We start from the raw sequence: 23,902 nt of genomic DNA on the forward strand, positions 1-23,902 counted from the left end.
CCCTCATGCTTCGCATATACCCAGAATGAGCATCCATTTCTTAAACTCAGTGATTTTCTGCAAAATAGTGAGGACTGTGGCCATTGATTTTTAGCAATGTGTTAGAGATTTATTCAGAAACAAAGTTGCCATAAACTCTTCAAGTGCTTCAGTTAATCAATGAATCTTTGGATGGTGCTCCTTTCTTTCCCCAAATTTATTATTATTTCTCATTTACATATTTTCCTTTGAAGCCATTGATAGAGATTGTTAGAATGGCTGCATTCAATTGTTGTCACAAGAAAAAAAAATCTCATGCCAGCCAATTCCAGCAAAATTGGGAAGAAGGGAAAACAAAAAGGGAGAAGCACCATGTCTGAATTCTACGGGCAGGAAGGTAGGTATCAAATGCATGACTTAATCCAGCTTCCCATCAGAGTTGATTATTAACCATGCACATGAATGGGAAAATCAAGAAGGAGAAGACTGTTAAAAGACATAGTAGCTCCCCTCAAGTATCTAAATCCTGTACAAAATGGGAGATGATTATTCATGTGTGATTCTAAAGGTGAGACCAAAAACAACAGATTAAAATTACAAGGAAGAGAATTTTATTGAGCATCAGAAGATATTTCTTAATAGTAAAAGCTGTCCAAGAACAAAAACAGACATCTGGGGAGGTAGTGGGCTCTCCTTCATTGGAGATATTTCAAGAGAGGCTGGATGGCCTTCCATGCAGGATGCTGAAGTAGTAGAGCGGACAGATAGGTGAATTAGATGAAAGGTCTCCAAATTTGTTTAAGACTGGTGGACTTCAACTAGAAAAAGTATAGAGAAGAGAAACCAGGATGATTAGGGAACTGGAGCCTAAAACATACGGTGAACGATTGCAGGAGCTGGGCATGGCTAGTCTAGTGAAGAGAAGAACCAGGGAAGACATGATAGAAGTATTCCCAATATTTGTGGCTCCCACAGAGAGAAGGGGTGGTGGTGTGTCAACCTATTTTCCAAGGCACCTGAAGGTCAGACAAGGAATAATGGATGGAAACTGATCAAGGAAAGATTCAACCTAGAAATAAGGAGGAACTTTATGACAGCGAGAGCAATCAACCAGTAGAACAGAAGTTGCCTTTGGAAGTTGAGGGGGCTTCATCACTGGAGACTGTCAAGAAACCATTCATCACTGGAGACTTTCAATTGCCATTTGTCAGAAATGGTGTAGGGTTTCCTGCTTGGGCGGGAGGTGGCTTGGACGAGATGGCCTACAAGATCCCTTCCGACTCTGTTACTCTATCAACTCCTAGAATTCCCCCAGCCAGCCATGCTAGCAGGGGTATTCTGGCAGTTAAAGTCCACCAGTCTTAAAGTTGCCAAATTTGGAGACCCCCTGGAATAGATGATTTCCTGAGCCACTTCCATCCTTTATGTTCTGTGATTCTCCCTTTATAGGAAATAGATGGAGTAGGTTGAGTTAGAGCAGAGGTGGGTTGCTCCCGGTTTGGCCGGGTTCAGCCTAACCGGTAGTGGAATTCAGGCCTGGTTCACAGAACTGGCAGTGACTCAGGCCGGCCCCGCCCCTGAACAAGTTCCCTTGGCGCCACTGGGCCACCGCCATTTTGGTTTTTTTAGTGACTGCACAGGCGCAGTTCACTGTAAATTGTTCTGTGCGTGCGCGAAGAACAATTTACATTGAACAGTGCATGCGTACGGGTTGCGAACCAGGAGTAAAACTGCCAGAAACCCACCCCTGAGTTAGAGGGATTGTGCCGAAAAGGCAGGGGCAATAAGAGAAGGCAGGTGGAGCTGGTTTTAATGCTTTCAAGCTGCACGGGGATGCCATTGCCCATTTTCTACCAACATTCATTGGTTACTGCTTTTTCTTGTCCGAGAAACTTGTTCAACATGCATATGGTTGCCCCCTCCAATCTGAACTCCGGTGATGCTGTTGCCACTGATTTGAACTCCGCCATCTGGAGGTCAAGAAAAGAATCGCCTTTGTTAAAAATCAGGTTAAGTTCAGAGACATCTTACAGGAGCAAGTGGGTTATATTTTGGGAATGTTTGCTTTTACTCACGGGGAGCTGCAGGTGTAGAACGCCATGGGACTGACAGGTTCTGCTGGGCAAATCCAATATCACCTTGGGGGGTGCCATAAAATGGCTGGGGGAAAAGAAAATATCCAGATGAGGAAAACAAATGGAAAAATAAATGGATGAGTGTTGACAGGAACTGAAAAGGTGACCATTGACCGACCCCTTCAGATCAGCTAGACCCATGATGGCGAACCTATGGCACGCGTGCCCAAAGTGGCACATGGAGCCATGTTGCCCTGCACACGCAGCATTGCCCGTACATTGCCCATGGCACAGGACCTAGCTATCTGCGGGATCGCATCCTACCCCACACATCCCTGCGGCCGATTCGCTCTCACAGAGAGGGACTCCTCCGGGTGCCGTCCACTAGGCAATGCCAGCGGGCGGCGCCCAGGAGTAGGGCCTTCTCTGTGATGGGCCCGACCCTCTGGAATGACCTCCCCCCCGACATCAGAATAACCACCGATCTCCGCTCCTTCCGCAAGAAACTTAAGACCCACCTGTTCCACTTAGCTGGCCTGGCCTAACCGTAGCTTTAATCTTTAATCTTTCTGGCCTGTATTTTAAATTTTTGGGGGAAGGCTCCTTAGGTTGCTTTTTAATTTTTATTATTATTGTACAGCTTTACATTTAATTTGTTTTTAGGGGTATTTAAGATTTTCTATTTTGTATATGTCTTTTAACTGCTGTCTGTACACCGCCCCGAGTCCCTTCGGGGAGAGGGGGCGGTCTATAAATTCAATAAAATTCAAAATAAATAAATCCTCTGGGTTTCTGGCCCACGTGCGCATGCGACGGTCAACTGGCCCTTATGCGTGTGGCAGTGCCAGAAAGTGGAAGTCCTGGTCTTCTGTTTTTGGCATGAGCATGTGTGCTGGCCAGCTGATAGTACCAGCTGGCTGATACTAGCTGGCCAGCACGCATGTGGATGCCGGAAACCCCGAAGTTCATTTTCTGGCATTCCCATGCCCCCTGGGCAGCTCCTCTTCCTTGTTAACAGCCCTGATGAATGCAGTGCCAAAAAGGTTTGCCATCACTCACCTATACACTTACCATATTTTTCAGAGTATAAGAGGCACCTTTTTCCCTCATAAAAGAGGCTGAAAATCTGGGTGCATCTTATACATTGAATACAGCATTTTTCTGCCTCTCGAAACCCAGCCCCCTTTACCAAAATAGCCATGTGTAGCCTTTAGAAGGCTTTCAGAGTGCTCCTGGGGGCTGGAAAAAGCAGAAATGAGTGACAAACTGGCTAATTGCTGCTCATTTCTGGGGTTACCCACCCCCCCCAGAAACACTCTCAAGTCTCCTGAAGGCTATTCATGCTCCTTTTTTTTTCAAAAAAAAATGGGTTTGTTTTTGTGAAAAACAGGCCGTTTGGGGGAGATTTGCAGAGTACAAAAACTTTTTTTAAAAAAAATGTGTTCTTCAAAATCTTGGTGCGTCTTATACTCCGGTGCATCTTATATTCCGAAAAATACGGTATATCACCTGATGACCCAGTTTGAAATGGACTTAAAAACCAGATCAAATCTGAATGTCTTTTAACGCACCTAGAAAGCTGAACTTCCTTCAGATAATTCCACCATAATAGCACATGAATTGTTAGACCTTCATTGATTTTTTTTAAAAATATGATTTCCCCCCCTACTCTGTTTTCCCTTTATTGTGTTGTAACTTGTACCCCACCCAGAGCTTGTTTGGATAGGAGCAAATAATGGATGGAGGGATGGAGGGATGGATGGACGGACAGATGACTGAATTATCTAGTTTGCCAATAAAAGAAACTGCTTATCATTAGGGATCTGGTTTGTAACCATAAGGATTAATGAATCTTAAAGCCATAGATTCTTACTGGCAGGGGTGGGCTTCAAAAATTTAAGCAATGGGTTGTCTGCCTGGTTCCTGGGTGGGTGTGGCCTAGTCGGCCTCCTGCACCACTGCCGGGGGGGGCATTTTCCCCTTCCCCAAGTTCTGAAGGCTTTCCTTGAGCCTCTGGGAGGTTGAAAACTGCTTCCCCTAAGCTCCGGATGCCCTCTGAAGGCCGGAAACGGGCTCATTTCTAGAACTTCTGTGAGGCCCGTTTTTCCCCCCTCCCGGAGTCTCCACACAAGTCCTGCACTTACCTTGCATCCAAAACAGGCCGCATGGAGACTCTTGCAAGGGGATGGGAGGGGTGGGCGGGGCCAGCAGAAGGTGAGATTTGGAAGTTCTCCCAATCGGCCATAATGTTAGGCACAGGTTCTCCTGAACCTGGGCAAACTTATAGCAGCCCACCCCCTGCTTACTAGAAACCCTTCCAGTAATTTATACGTCATTCCCTCTGGCAGTCTGATCTGTTGCTATGCCAGGTGGCCCTTATAAGGAATCTAAAGTAGTAAACTGATTTTTCCCCTCCGCATTCATTTCTCCTTTCGTGTCATGGTGTAAACCAGAGAGCAAAGTTTAACTTTAAAAAAAAATGAACTGCAGGGAAATTCCTTTGGCTGAAGAATGAGCTAATTGTGCATGGCTGCATTTGTGTGTATTTGTTGGTGAAGTTTTGGGAGCACAATTTGTTTGGGGAGCACAATTGGCCCAATGTTTCCGATTGGACAAAGCTATGGACTGTTTTCCCTGATGAGGGAAAGTTCCACAAAGTCACTGTTTGATCACGGTGGAAATAGGACACTGAACTATGAAACGTAGATCCAACAGGGGGGAGATTCATTTTTTTTTTTTACTACAGGTTCTGTGGGCTGCTTCTGTGGGCGTGGCTTGGTCATGTGACTGAGTGGGCATGGCCAACTCAATGTGAGTGATGTTGAGTTGGCCATGCCCACTCAGTCACATGACCCCCCCACCAAGCCACGCCCACAGAACCAGCAGAAATGGCAGCTCCTGCAGCCTGTGCCTTTATGGTCACCCACATATCAAAGTATCTTAAAGGGACACCACCGTCCGGCTGCCTTCCAAGCAACTCAGCTACAACTATGTCCCTTTGGCATGGACCGACCATTCTCCTGTCTAGATCTGGCAAAGGAGTGCAGCTGTGCATGCGTACTGACAGGCAATGGGGTGTGAGTGCGTGGCCGGCATGAAGAACAGGGTGGCATTGGTGCCGATGGAACTTCAGGCCTCTTTTTCGACCTGTAGTTTTTGGTAGATTTTGGTGCAAGAAGCCTCTCAGCCAGTGCCTCTTTGCCAGCCAGAACCAAGCTGGAGGTGGTGGCTGTAGACATCTTGCACCCAAAACTACCGGCCTCGGCTTCTTGAATGCTCCAAAAAAAGAGCTTCAGTCCCGCCACCATCGCCACCTTGTTCTTCTGCTATGCATGTTCACCCCATGCCTGCTGTGCCGGAAGAACAGGGTGGTGATGGCGGTAAGCAAGAGACAGATGAGTCGGCGGGGTGAGCAGGCAGGTAGGGGAGGGGCCAGACAGAGGTGGTATTTACCGTTTCAGTGAACCAGTCAAAATTTCCACTACTGGTTGGCCCGAACCAATCCAAACTGGCTGAATACCATCTCTGGATCCAATAGAGCTCTTCCTAGAATATCATTGCCAATGTTCTATGCCAGTGTGAAATCTAATTTTTTTTACTACTGGTTCTGTGGGCGTGGTTTGGGGGGCGTGGTTTGGGGGGTCATATGACTGGGAGGCGATGGCTATGTAGTCATGTAGCTGGGAGATCAAAAGACAGAAACTCACTTTAACAATGTCTTGCTGGAGCAGGGTTGGACTAGATGACCTCCAGATCCGTTCCAGCCCTGGATTATCCTCTGAAGCTGCGTCTAGTGCCAGGTATGTAGTCCTTCCTTCCTCTCCTTTATCCCTCCCTCCCTCCCTCCCTTTCTTTTTCTTTCTTTCTTTCTCTTTCTTCTTTCTTTCTTTCTCTCTCTTTCTTTCTTTCTTTCTTTCTTTCTTTCTTTCTTTCTTTCTTTCTTTCTTTCTTTCTTTCTTTCTTTCTTTCTTTCTCAACATCCCCATCCCCCGTTTTCGGCCTAGCATGCTTCAGAGAAGCCTGCTGGGAGCAAAAATGGACCCCCCCCCCACACCCATCCTTGTGTTTCTGGAAAACCTGTAGTAAAAAAAAATGCTTAAAAGGTTTTTCAGCTTTGCGACATGCGATCATTGGAACTTTTTTAAAACCTTTTTTCAGTATTTTTTACTACCAGTTCTGTGAACCAGTAGCATTTTTTACTATTGGTTTGAGCAAACCGGCCCAAACCAGTAGCATTTCATCCCTGATTCTATGCCCCTATCTTTGAAAGAAAAGTTTAGACAGAATAAGATTCATACAACCCTTAGTGGAAGTTAGCAAGAGAGATTGACAGAAGATCTCTTAAGGAAGCTTCTCTCCATATTTCCCCAATCTTGTTCCTAGTATTTCTCATTTACTTACCGGCGGATAATGAAGGTATCCAGGATAATTTGGATATGGTGGGAAAGCAAATGTATCTGAACGGGGCCGTTGCTTATTACCTGTTTTAAAAAAGGGGGGAGGGGAAACATGATAGCAGTGTTCTAATATTTGAGGGGCTGCCACAAAGGGGTCAACCTATTCTCCAAAGGTCCTGAAGGCAAGACAAGAAGCAATGGATGGGAAACTAATCAAGGAAAGAAGCAACCTAGAAGTAAGGAGAAAGTTCTCTAAGGAGAGAAAAGGAATTAATAGAACCCACATGGGAATATCTCCCAAAATTCTTTGGAGAAGTGAAAATGTTCACGCTTTTCCCAGAAGTGTCAATTACAGTCTCCATAGTCTTCCTCCCAGCCAGCACAGCCAGAAGGTTATCTAACTACTTTTGAAAATCTTCAAAAGATTTGGGAATGAGGTGACAAACTACAACCCAGGGGTATGAGGCTACAGTTACACTTAATTTCAGGAGAGGTATTCTTGCAGCAGCCATGACCATTAAAGAGAGCCAAGTGGTGGTGGTTCGAATCCCTAGCGCCGCGTAACAGAGTGAGCTCCTGCTATTTGTCCCAGCTTCTGCCAACCTAGCAGTTCGAAAGCGTGTGAAAAATGCAAGTAGAAAAATAGGAACCACCTTTGGTGGGAAGGTAACAGCGTTCCATGCGCCTTCGGCATTTAGTCACGCTGTCCACATGACTACGGGGATGTCTTTGGACAGCGCTGGCTCTTCTTCGGCTTTGAAATGGAGATGGGCACCGCCCCCTAGAGTTGAGAACGACTAGCACATATGTGCGAGGGGAACCTTTACCTTTAACAGAGAGTCAACCAAAGTAAAGATGCTACAGCTATCCTTTGCTGATAGGAGATAATATGCACCCATAGCCACAAACACATGGGTGCCATTTGTTGAGTCTTCCTGCCGTGGAAAAAGTTCTGTTATGTAAATAACTCCTTAAGCAAGGCCAGAGGTGATCATAGTTCCATGATGGTCTTGCTGTGCAGGAGTAGCATGCCTGGTTTCACATCTTCCCCCCAAACAAGACAGGAAAAAAAATTACCTCTGAGTGTGCTCCTCTGTGGAGTTTGGACTTCCGACACATGAGCATTTTCCTGCTCTGTCCTTTCAGCTCTCTTGAAAAAGAAAGCATCGGGCTAATTAAAAGGTGACCCCCCGTTGCTCCCTAGACAAAACCTGTTCATGTTTATGCTTCTTCCTTCAATAGAAGTGTCAGCCAGGGGTGGGCTTCAAAATTTTTAGCAATGGGTTCTCTGCATGGTTGTTGGGTGCATGTGCCCATGGTGGGCATGGCCTAGTCGGCCTCCTGCACCACAACAGGGGGGTGTTTTTGCCCTCCCTGGGCTCCGGAGGCTTTCCTCGAGCCTCCGGGAAGGCAAAAATAGCCTTCCCTAGGCTCCAAAGGCCCTCTGGAGGCTGGAAACAGACCCATTTCCAGACTTCCAGAACTTCTGGTAGGCCTGTTTTTCGCCCTCCCCAAGTCTCTGTGTGGGCCCTGTACTTACCTGGCATCCCAAATGGTCCGCGTGGAGACTCCTGGGAGAGGTGATGCTGTGTGGGAGGGGTGGGGCAGGGTGGGTGGGGCCAGCCAGAGGCAGGATTTGCAGGTTGACCAAACTGGGCAGATCCTTAGCTAAAGGATCGCCCAAACCCGTGCGAACCCGCAACAGCCAATCCCTGAGTGTCAGCCTCAGCTTCCTTTCCTGGTTTCTAGCCAATGAGCATTGCTCTTACAGGCACACTTTGCCAAGAAGGCTTGTCGCAAGAGCTCTAATCTTCCATAGTGTTCTCCAACCACAGCCACCATCTTGGATTAGATCAAATAAGCTTGACACAGCTCAATATTGTCACTAACTGGAACTCTCTCTTTTTTCTACGAATGACTAACTCATTCTCGCACAAAAGAGTAAATTGATAATTATGTTCTTACATTCCTGTTACACATGCTTTTACTTCGGTGAAGGGTCCCAGAAGATTTGTTCCTTAAAACGACTTCTGGTGGTAGAGCTTCTGAAAGGGGGGAAAATAGCAATGATTATACACCCCGCTTATCCTTTATTTGTTTTAGTCACGTTTTCTTGAATTAATCACATGTCGTTGGCTCCAGTGGTGGGATTCAAATAATTTAACAACCGGTTCTCTGCCCTAATAACCAGCTGAGTAGGCGGGGCTCAGTGATCATGTGACTGGATGGGCGTGGCCAACTCAACATCACTCATGTAGATGGGCGCTTTGCCTTAGCTGTTAGAATGTAATAAGGGTTAACCAGAGAGGCAGTTTCTATAAGCAAGGCAATAAAGATTAGGCTAGAAACAACACCAGAATGTTTCCTTCCTGCCTTCCTTACAGGATTAGCCCTGTAAAGTGGAAAAAACCAAAATGAGATTTCTTCCAACAACCGTTTCTTCGAACTGCTTAGAAAGTTAACAACCGGTTCTCCCAAATAGGTGCGAACTGGCTGAATCCCACCACTGGTTGGCTACCTATATCACTTTAAGACAAATTAATGGGTTACAAACCATAGTTAAAGTCACACAATATGCTAATTTATAAATTACGGCATTTGGCTTACCACAGTACACTTAACTATAGATTTTTTAAAATCATGATTCCATGTATTATCGCTGAGAAAAACCTATGGCGCGTTGGCACACAGTCAATTAAAAAAATATATCACGAACTAGTTACAGCAGGAGTTCAAACTCAATTTCATTGACAGCTGCAATTGACCTCAGGAGCTGGGTGCGATGGCCAATTGGGTGGGCACGGCCAGCTTGATGCCATTCTCCAAACTGCTGGCATGTTTCCCCTTTGCATTGGATAGATTGGGCTGAAGCTACATTGGCCTGATCTTCCCTCTTCATACTGGATAGACCGGGATGTCCCAGTGGGTTGGATCCGACCACATTGCGGGTCAAATTCAGCTCATGAGCCTTGAGTTTAACCACACCCCTGAGCAATAGCAATTGTATGCAATTGGTAAACCATCATGGTAGAATTCACAATCCCTGACTTGAATTAACCATGATGGCTTGATCCACACATTTTCTTAAGCCAAACCAAAGGAAACTCGTTATGACTTTGGGTGATGTGTGAATCCAGATTATGAGAAGAAACTGGGTATTTTGCAGGCCTCGTCAAACAAATCTTTAGATATTCTTGATTCTGAAATATTAAAGATAAAACATAACTGGCTTAGTAAAATTTATTCAAATTCACTGGATCGTCTTTGTGGATTCATTGGCTGGCAACTTTCTCTTCACTTTTTCGTAGTTAAGAAGCAAAGTGCTTTGATTTGCTTTGAATTCCTAATGACTGAATTCAGTTGTTGACATACGCAATACATATCTAAGACAAATAAAGGAAGCCCCATTCTAATTTACAGGCTGCATGAATTTTCCCCGTTGTATAAATAATTTTGAAGAAATTACACCTCTGGAATGAACCTGGATCCTTCCAAATAGGATTTTCATTGAACAAATGCCTGCTGTTCTGCACAAAATTTTATTTTGGGGTCCAGCCATGAGCCATCTTTTTTCCACTAGTACTTCCTTTTTTATTATTTACTGCAGAAAAATGGTAATAAAAAGAGGAACCGAATGAGAAATAATCCCAGTGGATCTCTTGACGTTAGCCGAAACAGTTCTAGGCCTCCTTGATTTAGTCTAGGGGTGAGGAATGATGGCCCTTTTATGACTTGTGAACTGCAACTCCCAGAACTCCTGAACCAGCCATGTCCACAAATCATAAAAGAACCATTGCAGAGCTGAAGAAGCTCCTTGGAGGAGAAGTGAAACGCCTTCAAAAGGAAAACAAGAAAGTCCAGTTGCCTCCTGAAAAAAGCACCTTTGGGACAACCATGACCTGGATGAGTGAGAATCTCTACAGACTTTTAAGCTATGCAATTTGGGATGAACACCCTTTGAATGGTGTGAGTGCAGGAATGGATTTCCAGAGGGAAAATTGAAGACTACAGGAATTAGGGGCAACTACTCAGGTGACCCCGAGGACAGAGATAAACCTCCAAGTGCTTCAAGGACCTTCTAAAAGGATGCACATGACCAGCTGTCTGCAAGGAATATAAATCCTTCCATGCTCTACTATCCTGTCAGAGCTGAAGAAGCTTCTTGGATGAAAAGTGAAACATCTTCAAAAGAAAAACAAGAAAGTCCAGTTGCCTCCTGAAAAAAGCACCTTTGGGACAACTATGACCTGGATGACTGAGAATTTCTATATAAAGGGCCCATTGTTCTCCACCTCTGATTTTAGCCCATTAGGCCAAGCATTGCTGCTTTCAAAAACTGAAGGCAACAAACAATCCAGATAATCATGGTCTCCAGTGGCACTGGCAAAAGCTTGCAACAGCTCCAAGAAGTAAATGCTGATGGGCAGTCACAAACACACAACACACACACACACACACACACACACACAATCAAATGGGGGGGGCTAGTCCATGGTAACCATATTAGGCTACAAAAATCTAAATATCCACTAGATGGCAGCAAGGAGAATGAGAATCTCTAGCCGTTTGCTGCCCTCTAGAGGTTTTACTAATTGTTGCAGCCCAAATCTGCTTTACTAATGAGGAAACTGACTGACAGCTAGGCGACCGGATGCTATTGCTGATGATATTAGCCGTTGTTTACAATACCTCATTTAGTTACCAGCAGACCATTCTGGCAACAAGATGTCTATTGAACTACAAGAGTCGGCAGTAACTGAGCAATCACTACTGTTAATTAACATTCAGATGTGAAATGAAGAGGACATTTGGGCAAAGTGGTTGGAAACATTGAGCAGAGAGAACCTTTCGGGAAACATCTTCCCATTGTCCAATTAAATATGAATTAGGATGCGTGCTTGGATTCCAGATCAGTCTTCTATAATTGGAGCTTTTCACTACTGTTGGACATCACTTCTCGTCATTCCAATTCAGGAAGGCCTGTGAATAATTTAAATTCAAGAGAAGGGCAAGTGTTTATAGGAAGGCTGATGTGGAAATTTCTGAGACTGGCTTATAGCCAAGTTGGATCCAAGTTGGACAGAAAATACAAAGAGCAATAGCTTATAGGAACTGCAAAGTATGGGGTTGGCGGATTAATGATGCATTGATGTCTTCAGAGTTCAAACCAAAATTATTGATCTACCTTGTAGGAAGGATTTGGTGTAAAACCCATGTTTTGGAGGGCAAATGTTGGTCCTGGAATCTTGGTTTGGGGGAGAAAGAAGCTACAAAACCTGGAACAATACATATCATGGGTTGACCCAAAGATGCTTTTTCATGGCAACTGGACTTCTTTGTTGTTGTTGTTTTCTTTTGAAGACGTTTCTCTTCTCATCCAAGAAGCTTCTTCAGCTCTGACAGCTTCTTCGGTCAGCTTCATGGATGAGAGGAGAAAAATCTTCAAAAGAAAAATAACAAGGAAGTCCAGTTGCCTCCTTGAAAAAGGACCTTTGGGACAATCATGATTGGGATGACTGAGAATGTCTACAGACATGTGGTGGGTTGCTAAATCTTGGTCTAGCTAGTAAAACAGGAAGAGGTGGGACCACAAACAGGGGGAAAACAAAGAGGGAAGGTTCTTAAGAGCCCTGGTGGCACTGTGGTTAAAGAGCAGTGTTGCAGGCAAACTCTGCCCATAGTCTGGAGTTTGACTTTGATGGGGCTTAAGGTTGACTTTGCCTTCCATCCTTCTGAGGTTGGAAAAATGAGGATAATATGTAAAATAATGCTTTGACATTGTAAATTGTCTAAAGTGTTCTATAAAGTGCTATGGGGCAGTATATAAATCTAAATGAACTGTAATGGTGAACTGGTTAGAAAACAGCACTGCAGGCTAACTCTGCTGACTGTCAGCAGTTCGATCCTGACCATTTCAAGGTTGACTCAGCTATCTTTCCAAGGTCGGTAAGCATACTGCCCCCCCCCCCAACAATCTGGGTCCTCATTTTACCGACCTTGGAAACCGCGTAGAGAAAGCTGCAAAGCACTATGAAGTGGTATATAAGTCCAGGCGCTATTGCTATTGCTAAATGCTACTGCAATTAATCCTTAAGCATTCACATTTGATCACTCACACAAAGTTTTTTTTTTTTAAAAAAAGGCTTTTTAGCCTTCGGATCAATTCCCAGTTAACTACAGAAAAGCACAAAAAGCTGCATGATCCACCACCCCTTTCACATTGCACTTACCATTTTGCACTGATGACTTTTCTTCTAGGCGCAAAGTTTTAAAATGTTCTTCCAAGCCAGGAGAGAACTCTCTGTAGTCCTCAGATCTTCCCGGGGCACAACCGGCTCCCTTGGAACTCAAGCTGGGAAGGACCTTGGCTTCTGTTCTGGAAGTCTCTCTCTGCATCTTTTGGAAAAGAAAAGGAAACACATTGGCAAGGCGGGAAGAAGAGAACACTCAGCTAAAGTGATCTTGAACGGAGGAAGGAGATAAAATCCCTCTAAAACAGGGGTGTCAAACTCAAGGCCCGGGGATCAGATCCAGCTCATGGGGTGCTTAGATCTGGCACTCAGGGTTGCCCTTGATATAGAGAAGGACTGGCCTGTGGGGCCTCTGCCAGAAAAAACGGAGCTCGTGAGGTTGGCGGGCGGCACTGCCAAGCTCTGTTTTCTCTGGCAGAGGGTTGTGGAGGCAGTCACAGCCGAAAATAGAGCTCAGGAGCCCGTTTTCGCTGGCAGAGTACGCAGGCCACCACAGGCGCCCCAGACACGAGTGACGTCGAGCTGATCATACCCACCCTGCCCACCCCAAGGTCAGACACAACCCTGATGCGGCCCTCAATGAAATCGAGTTTGACACTCCTGCTCTAGTTTAATTCACAAAAGTGCTTTTCTAAAAGGCAATTGGACTTTCTTGTGGAGGGGGGAAACACTTGCCTTTTGGAAAAGCGCCTTTGGGACATCCCTGATCTGCATGGTTGAGAATCTCCGTAGACCTCCAGATTACGGTGATCCTGAAGGGAATCAACTAATCTAATTGCTTGCATTTCTCCTCCCTGCCAGTATTCATTTCATTGAAGAAAAGAGAATGTTTAAAAAGAGTCAGCCATTTCCACGAAATTATCTTGCACAGATGGGGATAAGGGATGCACCCAGAGGTAGTATTCAGCCGATTCTGACTAGTTTTGGCAAACCGGTAGCAGAAATTTTGAGTAGTTCGGCAAATACCACCTCTGGCTGGCCCTGCCCCCCATCTATTCGCTGCCTCCTGAGTCCCAGCTGATCAGCTGGGTCTTCTTTTATTGCCTTGCACAGGAGAATGGAGGGAAAACAGGTTAGTGGGGTGGGGAGGGAATGGAGATTTTGCAGCATCCTTCCCCTGTAGTGGGGAGGGAATGGAGATTTTGCAGTATCCTTCCCCCAGGAGTGGGGAGGGAATGGAGATTTTGCAGCATCCTTCCCCCAGAAGTGGAGGGGAATGGGCCTTTTGCAGTATCCTTCCCCCATGAGTGTCTATATCTCTCACTGTCTGTCTCTCTGTCTCTCTCTGTCTCTGTCTCACTGTCCCTCTCTGTCTCTGTCTCTCTCTCTCTGACTCTCTGTCTCTCTGTCTTTCTCTGTCTCTCTCTCACTCTCTCTCTGTCTCTCTGTCTCTCTGTCTCTGTCTCTCTGTCTGACTGTCTCTCTCTGTCTCTGTCTCTCTCTCTCTCACCCTCTCTGCCTTTCTCTCTCTCTCTGTGTGTGTGTGTGTCTGTCTGTCTGTCTGTCTGTCTCTGTCTCACTTTGTCTCTCTGTTTGTGTCTCTCTCTCCAAAAATTGGAGACACAAGAATGAGGAGATCTACTTGCCCCTGAAATCCACAGTGTGGATTTTAGAGCCCAGAATTGCCAATGGATTGTAAAGAATTTAAGAAATGAATAGGGGAGCATTTCAATCAATCAGAATAGAGCAGGAAGGGACCTTGGAGGTCTTCTAGTTCAACCCACTGCTCAAGCAGGAAATTCTAGTCTATACCAATTGAGACAAACAGCTGTCCAGTCTCTTTGCAAAAACCTCCAGTGATGAAGCACCCACAACTTCTGAAGGCCAGATGTTCCACTAGTTAATTGTCCTCACAAGGGTGGGCTTCAAAAATTTTAGCAATAGGTTCTCTTCCTGTTTGCTGGGTGGGCGTGGCCATGGTGGGCATGGCCTAGTCGGACTTCTCCACCACAGCGGTGGGGATGTTTTTGCCTTCCCCGAGCTCCGGAGGCCTTCTGGAGGCTAAAAATGTGCCCATTTCCATTTCCTTCTGGAACTTCTAGGAGGTCCATTTTTCCTCCTCCCTGAGTCTTTGTGTCGGCCCTGCACTTACCTCACATCCAAAACGGGCCGCATGGAGACTCATGGGAGGGGATGGGTGAGGCCAGCCAGGGGTGAGATTTGGAGGTCCTCCAAATCAGCCATTAGCTAAGGGTTCTCCCGAACCCGGGAGAATCTGTAGCAGCCCACCCCTGGTCCTGCCTTTTAGGAAGTTTCTCCTTAATTCCAGGTCGCTTCTCTCCTTGATTAATTTCCATCCATTGTTTCTCATCCTGCCTTCTAGTGCTTTGAAAAATAAGCTGACCCCCCCCCCCTCCTCTTTGCGGCAGCTCTTCAAATACTGGAATTTTGCTATTATTTATTTACCAACCATTTACCATTTACCAATATTTCTAATATCGGTAATTCATTTTAACAAGGTGAATTAAATTTAAATGATATTTTTGCCTCTGCCTATTTTAAACTCCTGAGATTTTGGGGAGAGATGGAGAGACAGTCCCCGTTGTACCACTCAAAACTCATCTGGGGTCTGTACCCCCCTCCCAAAAAAAGGACAAAACCTTCTCACTGATTATCCCATGTCAAGAAGTTTTCACTCTAGAATACAGGTAACCCTTGATTTATAACCCAAGTTGGGGGCCACAATTTTCATTGCTAAACAAGGAGGCCGGTAAATGAGATGCACCCGATTTTACAATGTACAAACCACGTCAGTTAACTGGTTGTTAAGTGAATCTGGCTTCCCCTCCCCCATTGACTTTGCTGGTCACAAGCCAGCTGGGAAGGTCACAAGGAGAATTCACATGACCCCGAGACTCTGTAACCGTTGTAAATGCATACCTAAATTTTGATCATGGAGCTGTGGGTTTGCTGCAGTGGTCATAATTTCAAGGACCTATTATTATAAGTCACATTTTTCAGTACTGCTGTAAGTTCAGTCAGTCACTAAAAGTAATTACACTTAGACTTAATGTATTTTTCGGACTATAAGATGCACCGGAGTATAAGGCATACCATGATTTTGAAGAGGACGTTTTTTTAAAAAACGTTTCTGTACTTTGCAAGCCTCCCAAACCCTCTGCATGCCTCATTTTTTGCAAAAAAAAAGGGGGGGCATACAAAGCTTTGGGAGGCTTATAGAGTGCTCCGAGGGGGTGTGGGGGGCAAAGATGAGCAAAAATGGGTTGTTTGGGGCTCATTTTTGCCCTCCCCAGCCCCCAGGAGCACTTTGCAAGCCTCCCAAACCCTCTGCATGTCCATTTTTGCAAAGCAGGCAGGGTTTTGATAGGCCAAAAATGTTGTATTCAGTGTATAAGATGCACCCAGATTTTCACCCTCTTTTTGGGGAGAAAAATATACTCCGAAAAATACGGTATAAGCCACTTTAGAGTACTCTACAGCTATCTCTAAGTGGGTTACAGAATCTGCCTATTGCCCCCAACAATCAGGGTCCTCATTTTACCGGCCTCAGAAGGATGGAAGGCTGAGTCAACCTTCAGCCTGGTGAGAATCGAACTGCTGAACTGCAGTCAGTCAGCAGTCAGCAGAATTAGCCTGAAGTACTACATTTTAACCACTGAAACACCACGACTCAGAATGGTTTTAAGTCAAGGATTACCTGTACTTAATAAAAACAGTTTGTACCTGGGGCTATCTGATGGTAATTAAAAGTATCGTATTTTTCAGAGTATAAGATGCACCTTTTTTCCTCAAAAAAGAGGCTGAAAATCTGGGTGCGTCTTATACATTGAATACAGCATTTTCTTTCCTCCCGAAGCCCCGCGACCTTCACAAAATGGCCGTGCATACCCTTATGGAGGTTTTCAGAGAGCTCCTGGGGGCTGGGGAGGGCAGAAATGAGCAGAAAATGGATTGTTTTTTGCCTCCGCCCAGCCCCCAGCAGCACTCTATAAGCCTCCATAAAGCTATGCATGCAAATTTTTTGACAAAAAACGGTCCAGTTTTTGTGAAAAACGGGCCATTTTCTGCTCGTTTCTGCTTCCCCCAGCACTCTGCAAGCCCCCCCCCCCCCAAATAAGGCTATTCATGCCTTTTTTTAAAAAAATGGGCCCATTTTTGTGGAAAACGGGCAGTTTTGGGGGGGTTTGCAGAATGCAAAAACTTTTTTTTTCCCTTTCGGAAAGCTGTTCAATTAGAGTGGTACATGAGAATTAGATTGATCAAGTGCTGTGCCAGCAGAAATAAAGTCTTAGGTTGTCAGCAATTTCCTCTCCAGCACATGGATAAATACACTTGGAAATATCTACCTACCTACTCTCTCTCTCTCTCCCTACCTACCTACTGTATTTCTCTCTCTCTCCCTCTCCCTACCTACCTACCTATCTACCTACTCTCTCTCTCCCTACCTACCTACTGTATTTCTCTCTCTCTCCCTCTACCTATCTACCTACCTACCGATCTACCTACTCTCTCTCTCTCCCCCTACCTACCTACTGTATTTCTCTCTCTCCCTCTATCTATCTACCTACCTACCTACTCTCTCACTCTCTCCCTACCTACCTACCTACCTACCTACCTACCTACCGTATTTCTCTCTCTCTCTCTCTCTCTCCCTCTATCTACCTACCTACCTACCTACCTATTCTCCCTCTCCCTACCTACCTATTGTATTTCTCTCTCTCCCTCTATCTACCTACTCTCTCTCCCTCCCTCCCTACCTATCTACTCTCTTTCCCTACCTACCTACTATATTTCTCTCTCTCTCCCTCCCTCTATCTATCTACCTACTTCCCTTCTCTCTCCCTCCCCCACCTACCTACTGTATTTCTCTCTCTCTCTCCCTCTAGGTACCTACCTACCTACCTACTCTCTCTCTCCCTGCCTACCTACTGTATTTCTCTCTCTCCCCCCTCTACCTACCTACCTACCTACCTACCTACTCTCTCTCTCTCCCTACCTATCTATTGTATTTCTCTCTCTCTCCCTCTACCTACCTACCTACCTACCTACCTACCTATTATCTATCTATCTATCTATCTATCTATCATCTATCTATCTATCTATCTATCTATCTATCTATGCATACATACATACATACATACATACATACATACATACCTATCTACTGTATTTTTCTCTCCCTCCCTCCCTCCCTCTATCTACCTACCTACCTACCTACCTATCCTCTCTCTCCCTACCTACCTACTATATTTCTCTCTCTCCCCCTCTACCTACCTACCTACCTACCTACCTACCTACCTACCTACCTACCTACCTACCTACTTATCTATCTACTCTCTATCTCTCCCTTCCTACATACTGTATTTCTCTCTCTCTCTCCCTCGATCTGCCTACCTACCTAACTACCTACCTACCTACTCTCTCTTTCTCTCTCTCCCTACCTACTGTATTTGTCTCTCTCTCTCTACCTATCTATCTACCTGCCTACCTACCTGCCTACCTATCTACCTACCTAATTTCTCTGTCTCCCTACCTACCTACCTACCTACCTACTGTATTTCTCTCTCTCTCCCACTCTATCCCTCTATCTACTTACCTACTTTTTTTTAAAAAATGCCTCTTCAAAACCTTGGTGCGTCTTATACTCCGAAAAATATGGTAGTCCTCAACTTGCAACAGTTCATTTACTGACTGTTCATTATACTGTATAAATGAAGAAAGTGGTTTATGACCATTTTTCACACTTACGACCATTGCAGCATTCCCGTGGTCACATGATCTAAATTCAGATACTTGGCAACTGACTCTCTCTTATGACGGTTGCATATCCCGCGGGGTCATGCTATTCCCTTTTGCAACCTTTTGACAAACAAAGTCAATGGAGATTCACTTAGCAACTGTGTTACTAACTTAACCACTGCAGTGATTCGCTTAAGAACGATATAGCACAAAAGGTTGTAAAAGGGGGGGGAAACTCACTTGACCAATGTCTCACTTAGTGACATAAATTTGGGGCACAGTTGTGGCCATACATCGAGGACTAGCTCTATTTCATGCTTATGAAACAGAATCATTACCTATGTAGCAAAATTACCATCCAGGAAATACGATGGCATAAAAAAGAAAAGAAAAAAAATATCATGTTTGCATGGAAATACTTTGCATGGCAAAACCTGAGCTCTGCTGCCCTCTGGAGGCTAATCATAAGAACTTTATGAATTTAAAATTTATTCTTTACCAAAATATCTTGGACTTCACTGACAGCTGGCCTAATCTTCCACTTGTAACAGCAATTAACGACTTCCATTTCTTCTCTGCAATCTGAGAAACGGAGGAAAAACAAGAATGAGTAATGGGGCTGTGGGAAGCCTCCCCCCACCCCAGACGAATGAAATGATTTGGGGGAATATTAAAAGAGGCAGAATATTATATTTCCCTAAGGGAGAAATGGAGAAACATGCTCTTAGAGGCAGAAAACAGCCACAATCTCCTGATTAGTAAAACAGCCTCTGGCAGATGCTTGGAATCTTTAGAGATGGAGATTTTATGCCCATTAAGAAAAGTCTGGGCCCACCCAGGGGTGGGATTGAAAAAATGTTAGCAACCAGATCTCTGCCCAATTGAAAATGGTCTCTCCCCCCTTCCTCCCGGCTTCTAAAGGTCGGAAAAAGCCCATTTTGGGACTTCTGGTAGGCCTATTTTTCGCCCTCCCCAGGCTCTGGAGGCTTCCAGAGGGCTGTGGGCTATGCTGCCTCTTATCTAACTATTCGCTAAGCAGCATCTCTTTGCTCCACCCTCCAAAGTCTTCCCCACATGCCACAAAGAAAGAGAGGTCAACCTATTTTCCAAAGCACCAGAAGGCAGGACAAGGAGCGCAATGGACGGAAACTAATCAAGGAGAGAAACAACTTAGAAGTAAAGAGAAATTTCCTGACAGTGAGGATAATTAATCAGTGGAACAGGTTGCCTCCAGAAGTTGTGGGTTCTCCATCACTGAAGGTTTTTAAGAAGAGATTGGACAGCCATTTGTCCAGAGTAGCAGTGGTGGGTTGCAGGCGGTAAGCCCCGGTACGGGTGTACCGGAGCCTGCCCGGAGCACCAGGTACAGTTCCGGTACGGTGCTCCGGAGGGCCCACCTGTCCACCTGAGTTCTTTACCGTATTTTAAAGCTTTCAGCACTTCCGCACATGTGCATGGCGCATACAGCGCCTGCGCGACGCTCTGCTCAGGAGCCGAAGCGTCGCGGAGGCTTGTAGAAGCGTCGTTTGCAGCTACAAAGCATGCGCCCATCGCAGGCATCCATGTGGGCGATGCTGGGCCCGTTCCAACCATACCGGTTGGAACAGGATCCGGAACCCAGCATTGCAGAGTGGTATAGTGTCTCCTGCTTGTGCATGGAATTGGACTGGAAGACCTCCAAAGTCCCCTCCAACTCAGTCATTTCTGTTATTCATTAGAACTACTGGGATGCAGTCCACTTTAATGATGAACCCAAGCCAAAGTCACAGCCAAGGGAAAGATGACGGGTGCATCTCTGCTATTGAGTATCCTGCCCCTTTTTAATGAGGGGTGTATTCAATTTCATGGCACACATGTTGTGCATTGGCAATAAAGGTTTGATTTGATATTCTTGCATTATGTGCAAGGGAAGCCACCGTGCATCTCACTTACCCCGGAAACTCGGCCTCTGACTCTTCTCATTAGACCAACATCTTTTCATGAGGTCAATCAAGTTTCCCAGCTTCAGCACTTGATCGACCTGCTTCTCCAGATCTTCTGTCAGTGGCCTTTGACCTCGGGGGATATGCATCTTGATCATGGAACTCATGTTGGCATGGTGGAGATCTGAGCAGGGAGTGGAAACGGAAACTGTGAATGGTATATTTTTGAAACGGAACCTCACACGAGGCCCTGCCGACTCATTCAACAACAGGGACAGACAAAAGAAGTGGAAGAGCAGAGGTGAAAGGAAAATAAATATTTCTTGTACTGTAGAACATCACCCTTCCGCCTGTCAATTCTCTCCATACCTGTCTATCTGTGCAGACTGCGGTGATATGTCCCCAGGGAACAGTGGTGGGTTTCAAACTTTTTTAGAACCTCTTCTGTAGGTGTGGCCTGCTTTGTGGGAGTGACTTGCCAGCCATGTGACTGAGTGGGAGTGGCTTGCCAGCCATGTGACTGGGTGGGCATGGCCAACTTGTAAAATGTGGTGAAACTCACTTAACAACACTCTTGCTTAGCAACCAAAATGTTGGCTCAGGAACTCTGGCATTTGAAGCACGTAAGTCTTAAAGCTGCCAAGTTACAAGACCCTTGCACCCATAACCCTTTAGGAAAAAAAAAACCCAGGGGTGTTCAAACTTGACAGCTTTAAGACCTGTGGACTTCAACTCCCAGAATTCCTCCTCTCGCTCTTCATCTTGATGATGTGTGGACAGGCGGAGGGAAGGAGCTGGAACCGGTTCTAAACGGCACTGTAGATTTGTGGAACCTCTTCTATAGGAGAGTTTAGAACTGGCAGGAACCCACCGCTGCCAGAGAGGGTCGAAAAAGTCAAGAAAGCAGACATAACCATACAATATTCCTCAGTAAATTTAAACAGTACATGCTGTGCTGCTAACATAAACTAAATGCAGCATAGTGCTGCTGAAGCATGTTCAAGCATGTTTTGCATGACATCCATAGATCTCCAAGATGGCACCGCCGACTGCTGCCTCAGTGAATGTTCAAATCACAGCACTGTACAAGAACCACACCTAGAGTATTCCACCCAGTTTTAGTCACCCCACTATAAAAAAGATGTTGAGACGCTAGAAAAAGTGCAGAGAAGAGCAACCAGGATGCTGCCAGGATTGCTGTAGAGGTTGAAGGGGTGGGGGAGTGGGGTGGGGTCAACTTTGGTTGCCAACATTTGCACAGTTATGCAAGATGTAAGCTCACTACTTTACATTGTAGCCAAGTGTCATTTCTTCAGTGTTGTCACATGAAAAGATATACCGTATTTTTAAGAGTATAAGACGCACCTTTTTCCTCCCAAAAGAGGTGAAAATCTAGGTGCCTCTTATACACCGAATAGAAGATTTTTTTAGCCTCCCAAAACCCTGCACCCTTTGCAAAAATGGCCATGCATAACCTTTAGGGAGCTTCCAGTGTGCTCCTGGGGACTGGGGAGGCAAAAATGAGCAAAAAATGCCCCGTTTTTTCGCTCATTTTTGCCCCACCCCAGCCCTCAGGAGCACTCTATAAGCCTCTGAAAGGCTATGCATGCCAATTTTTTTGACAAAAATGGGCCATTTTTTGCAAAAAAAAGGGCCATTTTTGCTTGTTTTTTGGGGGGGGGCAACCCCCAGGAGCACTCTACAAGCCTCCTAAAGGATATGCATGTTCTTTTTTTGACAAAAAAACAGGCCCATGTTTGCAGAGTGCAAAAACTTTTTTTTTAATTGCCTCTTCAAAATCTTAGTGTATCTTCTACTCCTGTGCGTCTTATATTCCAAAAAAATACAGTACTTAAATATTTACAAAATGTGAGGGAGTGTGCTCAATTCCGTGATAGCCCTATGACCTACATACCTTATTGTTTGTATGCATACTGAGATCTTATGCACAGATTCCTTGTGCATCTAATTATACTCGGCTGATAAAGAATTCTATTCTATTCTATTCTACTCTACTCTACTCCTATTCCTATTCCTATTCCTATTCCTATTCTATTCTATTCTACTCTACTCTACTCTACACTACTCTATTCTTATGCTTATGTTTATGCTTATTCTATTCTATTCTTATTCTATTAAAAATCCATTTTTAAAATTTGAAGTTAATTAAAGAAAACCCGGTTGCTTCACACGTCCAATAGCTTTCCCATCATGTCACATTAAGTATTCAAATATGTTGGCAATTTTTAAAAGGACTTTGTTGCCATAGGTGACATCCTATATTTTGTGGATCTCAATCCTAAGTAATACTATTTGACCCAGCCAGAGTGTCTGCCTATTTTCTTGTCATTGTTGCACAAATCGAGTAACATGAATGCTACTTCTTATAACCATGCTTTAATGGCATGTGAGAATGACTTTGGGAGGCAGGGAAGAAATGCTATGAAGGGAACAATTGGATAAGGGAAGGGGGAGCCCTCAGCTGCATAACAGACAGAGAAAGTAACTCAGTAATGATCCTCTCTAACTTCTCAGGCTATAAAAGTGATAGTGGGAGATTTGTACTATCAGATTTACAAGATTTGGTTACAGTAGCCTTACGATAACACAGGAATATCCATCTGATCTCTTTCCTATCTGGTCTACCTATGAAAGAGGATACATGTGAAACCTTGAATATGCAGAAAGCAAAGTGAAGTATGCCTTACTGTGGTAAGGTTCTTGGTTGCTTAACACTGACCACATCAGGATTCCATAACTGAAAAATAAAAGGAAGTAGATTAGATTTTCTGGTGGTCTCCCATGCAAGAGTTAATGACATTTGAACCGATATAGCCCATTTAGTTTGTCTATTTGTTCTTTTCTCTATTAGTCAAACTTTAAAAGTAAATGTAAAAGTTCTCATTGCACATATGTGTTAGTCATTCCCGACTCTAGGGGGCAGTGCTCATCTCCGTTTCAAAGCCGAAGTGCCAGCGCTGTTCAAAGACGTCTCCGTGGTCATGTGACCAGCATGACTAAATGCCAAAGGTGCATGGAACGCTGTTACCTTCCCACCAAAGGTGGTCCCTATTTTTCTACTTGCATTTTTACATGCTTTCGAACTTCTAGGTTGGCAGAAGCTGGGACAAGTAACGGGAGCTCACTCCATTACGTGGCACTAGGGATCCGAACTGCCGACCTTTCTGATCAACAAGCTCAGGGTCTTAGCCACTGAGCCACCGTTCCCCCTAGTAGAACTTTAGATTCAGCCAAAAGGAAGGAAGGAAATAGAATAAATGGGCTTATCATAAAATGAAAAACCTCAAGGTTACGGAAAGCCAGTTTTAGGCAAATAAAATGGAGACCTGGGAATGGGTCTCAGATCCCCAGCAAGATTTTCTGCTTTCAAATGGGAATCAAATCCAAACCAACCTTAGCTCCAAGGTGTGTACATGGATTTAGCATCCCTTATTGGACCCTTATAGGGACGTGGTGGCTCAGTGGCTAAGATGCTCAGCTTGTTGATAAAAAAGATTGGCAGTTCAGTGGTTCGAATCCCTAGTGCCGTGTATCAGAGTGAGCTCCCGTTACTTGTC

At 44.9% G+C, this 23,902-nt stretch overlaps 1 protein-coding gene across 1 annotated transcript in view; it reads right to left on the minus strand.

The window, feature by feature from the left end:
* Positions 1-289: 289 nt before the first annotated feature.
* LOC309401085 (receptor-interacting serine/threonine-protein kinase 3-like) overlaps positions 290-23,902 on the minus strand; it is a 38,139-nt gene continuing 14,526 nt past the window's right edge. The window contains exons 5-13 of the mRNA XM_081970035.1: positions 23,033-23,082; positions 20,335-20,508; positions 18,902-18,984; positions 12,682-12,847; positions 8,417-8,496; positions 7,529-7,601; positions 6,456-6,535; positions 2,055-2,139; positions 290-1,949 (exon numbers count right to left, since the gene is read on the minus strand). Coding sequence (XP_081826161.1) covers positions 1,840-1,949; positions 2,055-2,139; positions 6,456-6,535; positions 7,529-7,601; positions 8,417-8,496; positions 12,682-12,847; positions 18,902-18,984; positions 20,335-20,508; positions 23,033-23,082 — 901 coding nt within the window. The 3' untranslated portion in view covers positions 290-1,839. The remainder of the gene's footprint in view (positions 1,950-2,054; positions 2,140-6,455; positions 6,536-7,528; positions 7,602-8,416; positions 8,497-12,681; positions 12,848-18,901; positions 18,985-20,334; positions 20,509-23,032; positions 23,083-23,902) is intronic.

Source organism: Natrix helvetica, assembly GCF_964273705.1.
Source record: "Natrix helvetica genome assembly, chromosome: Z".
Lineage (NCBI taxonomy): Eukaryota > Metazoa > Chordata > Lepidosauria > Squamata > Natricidae > Natrix > Natrix helvetica.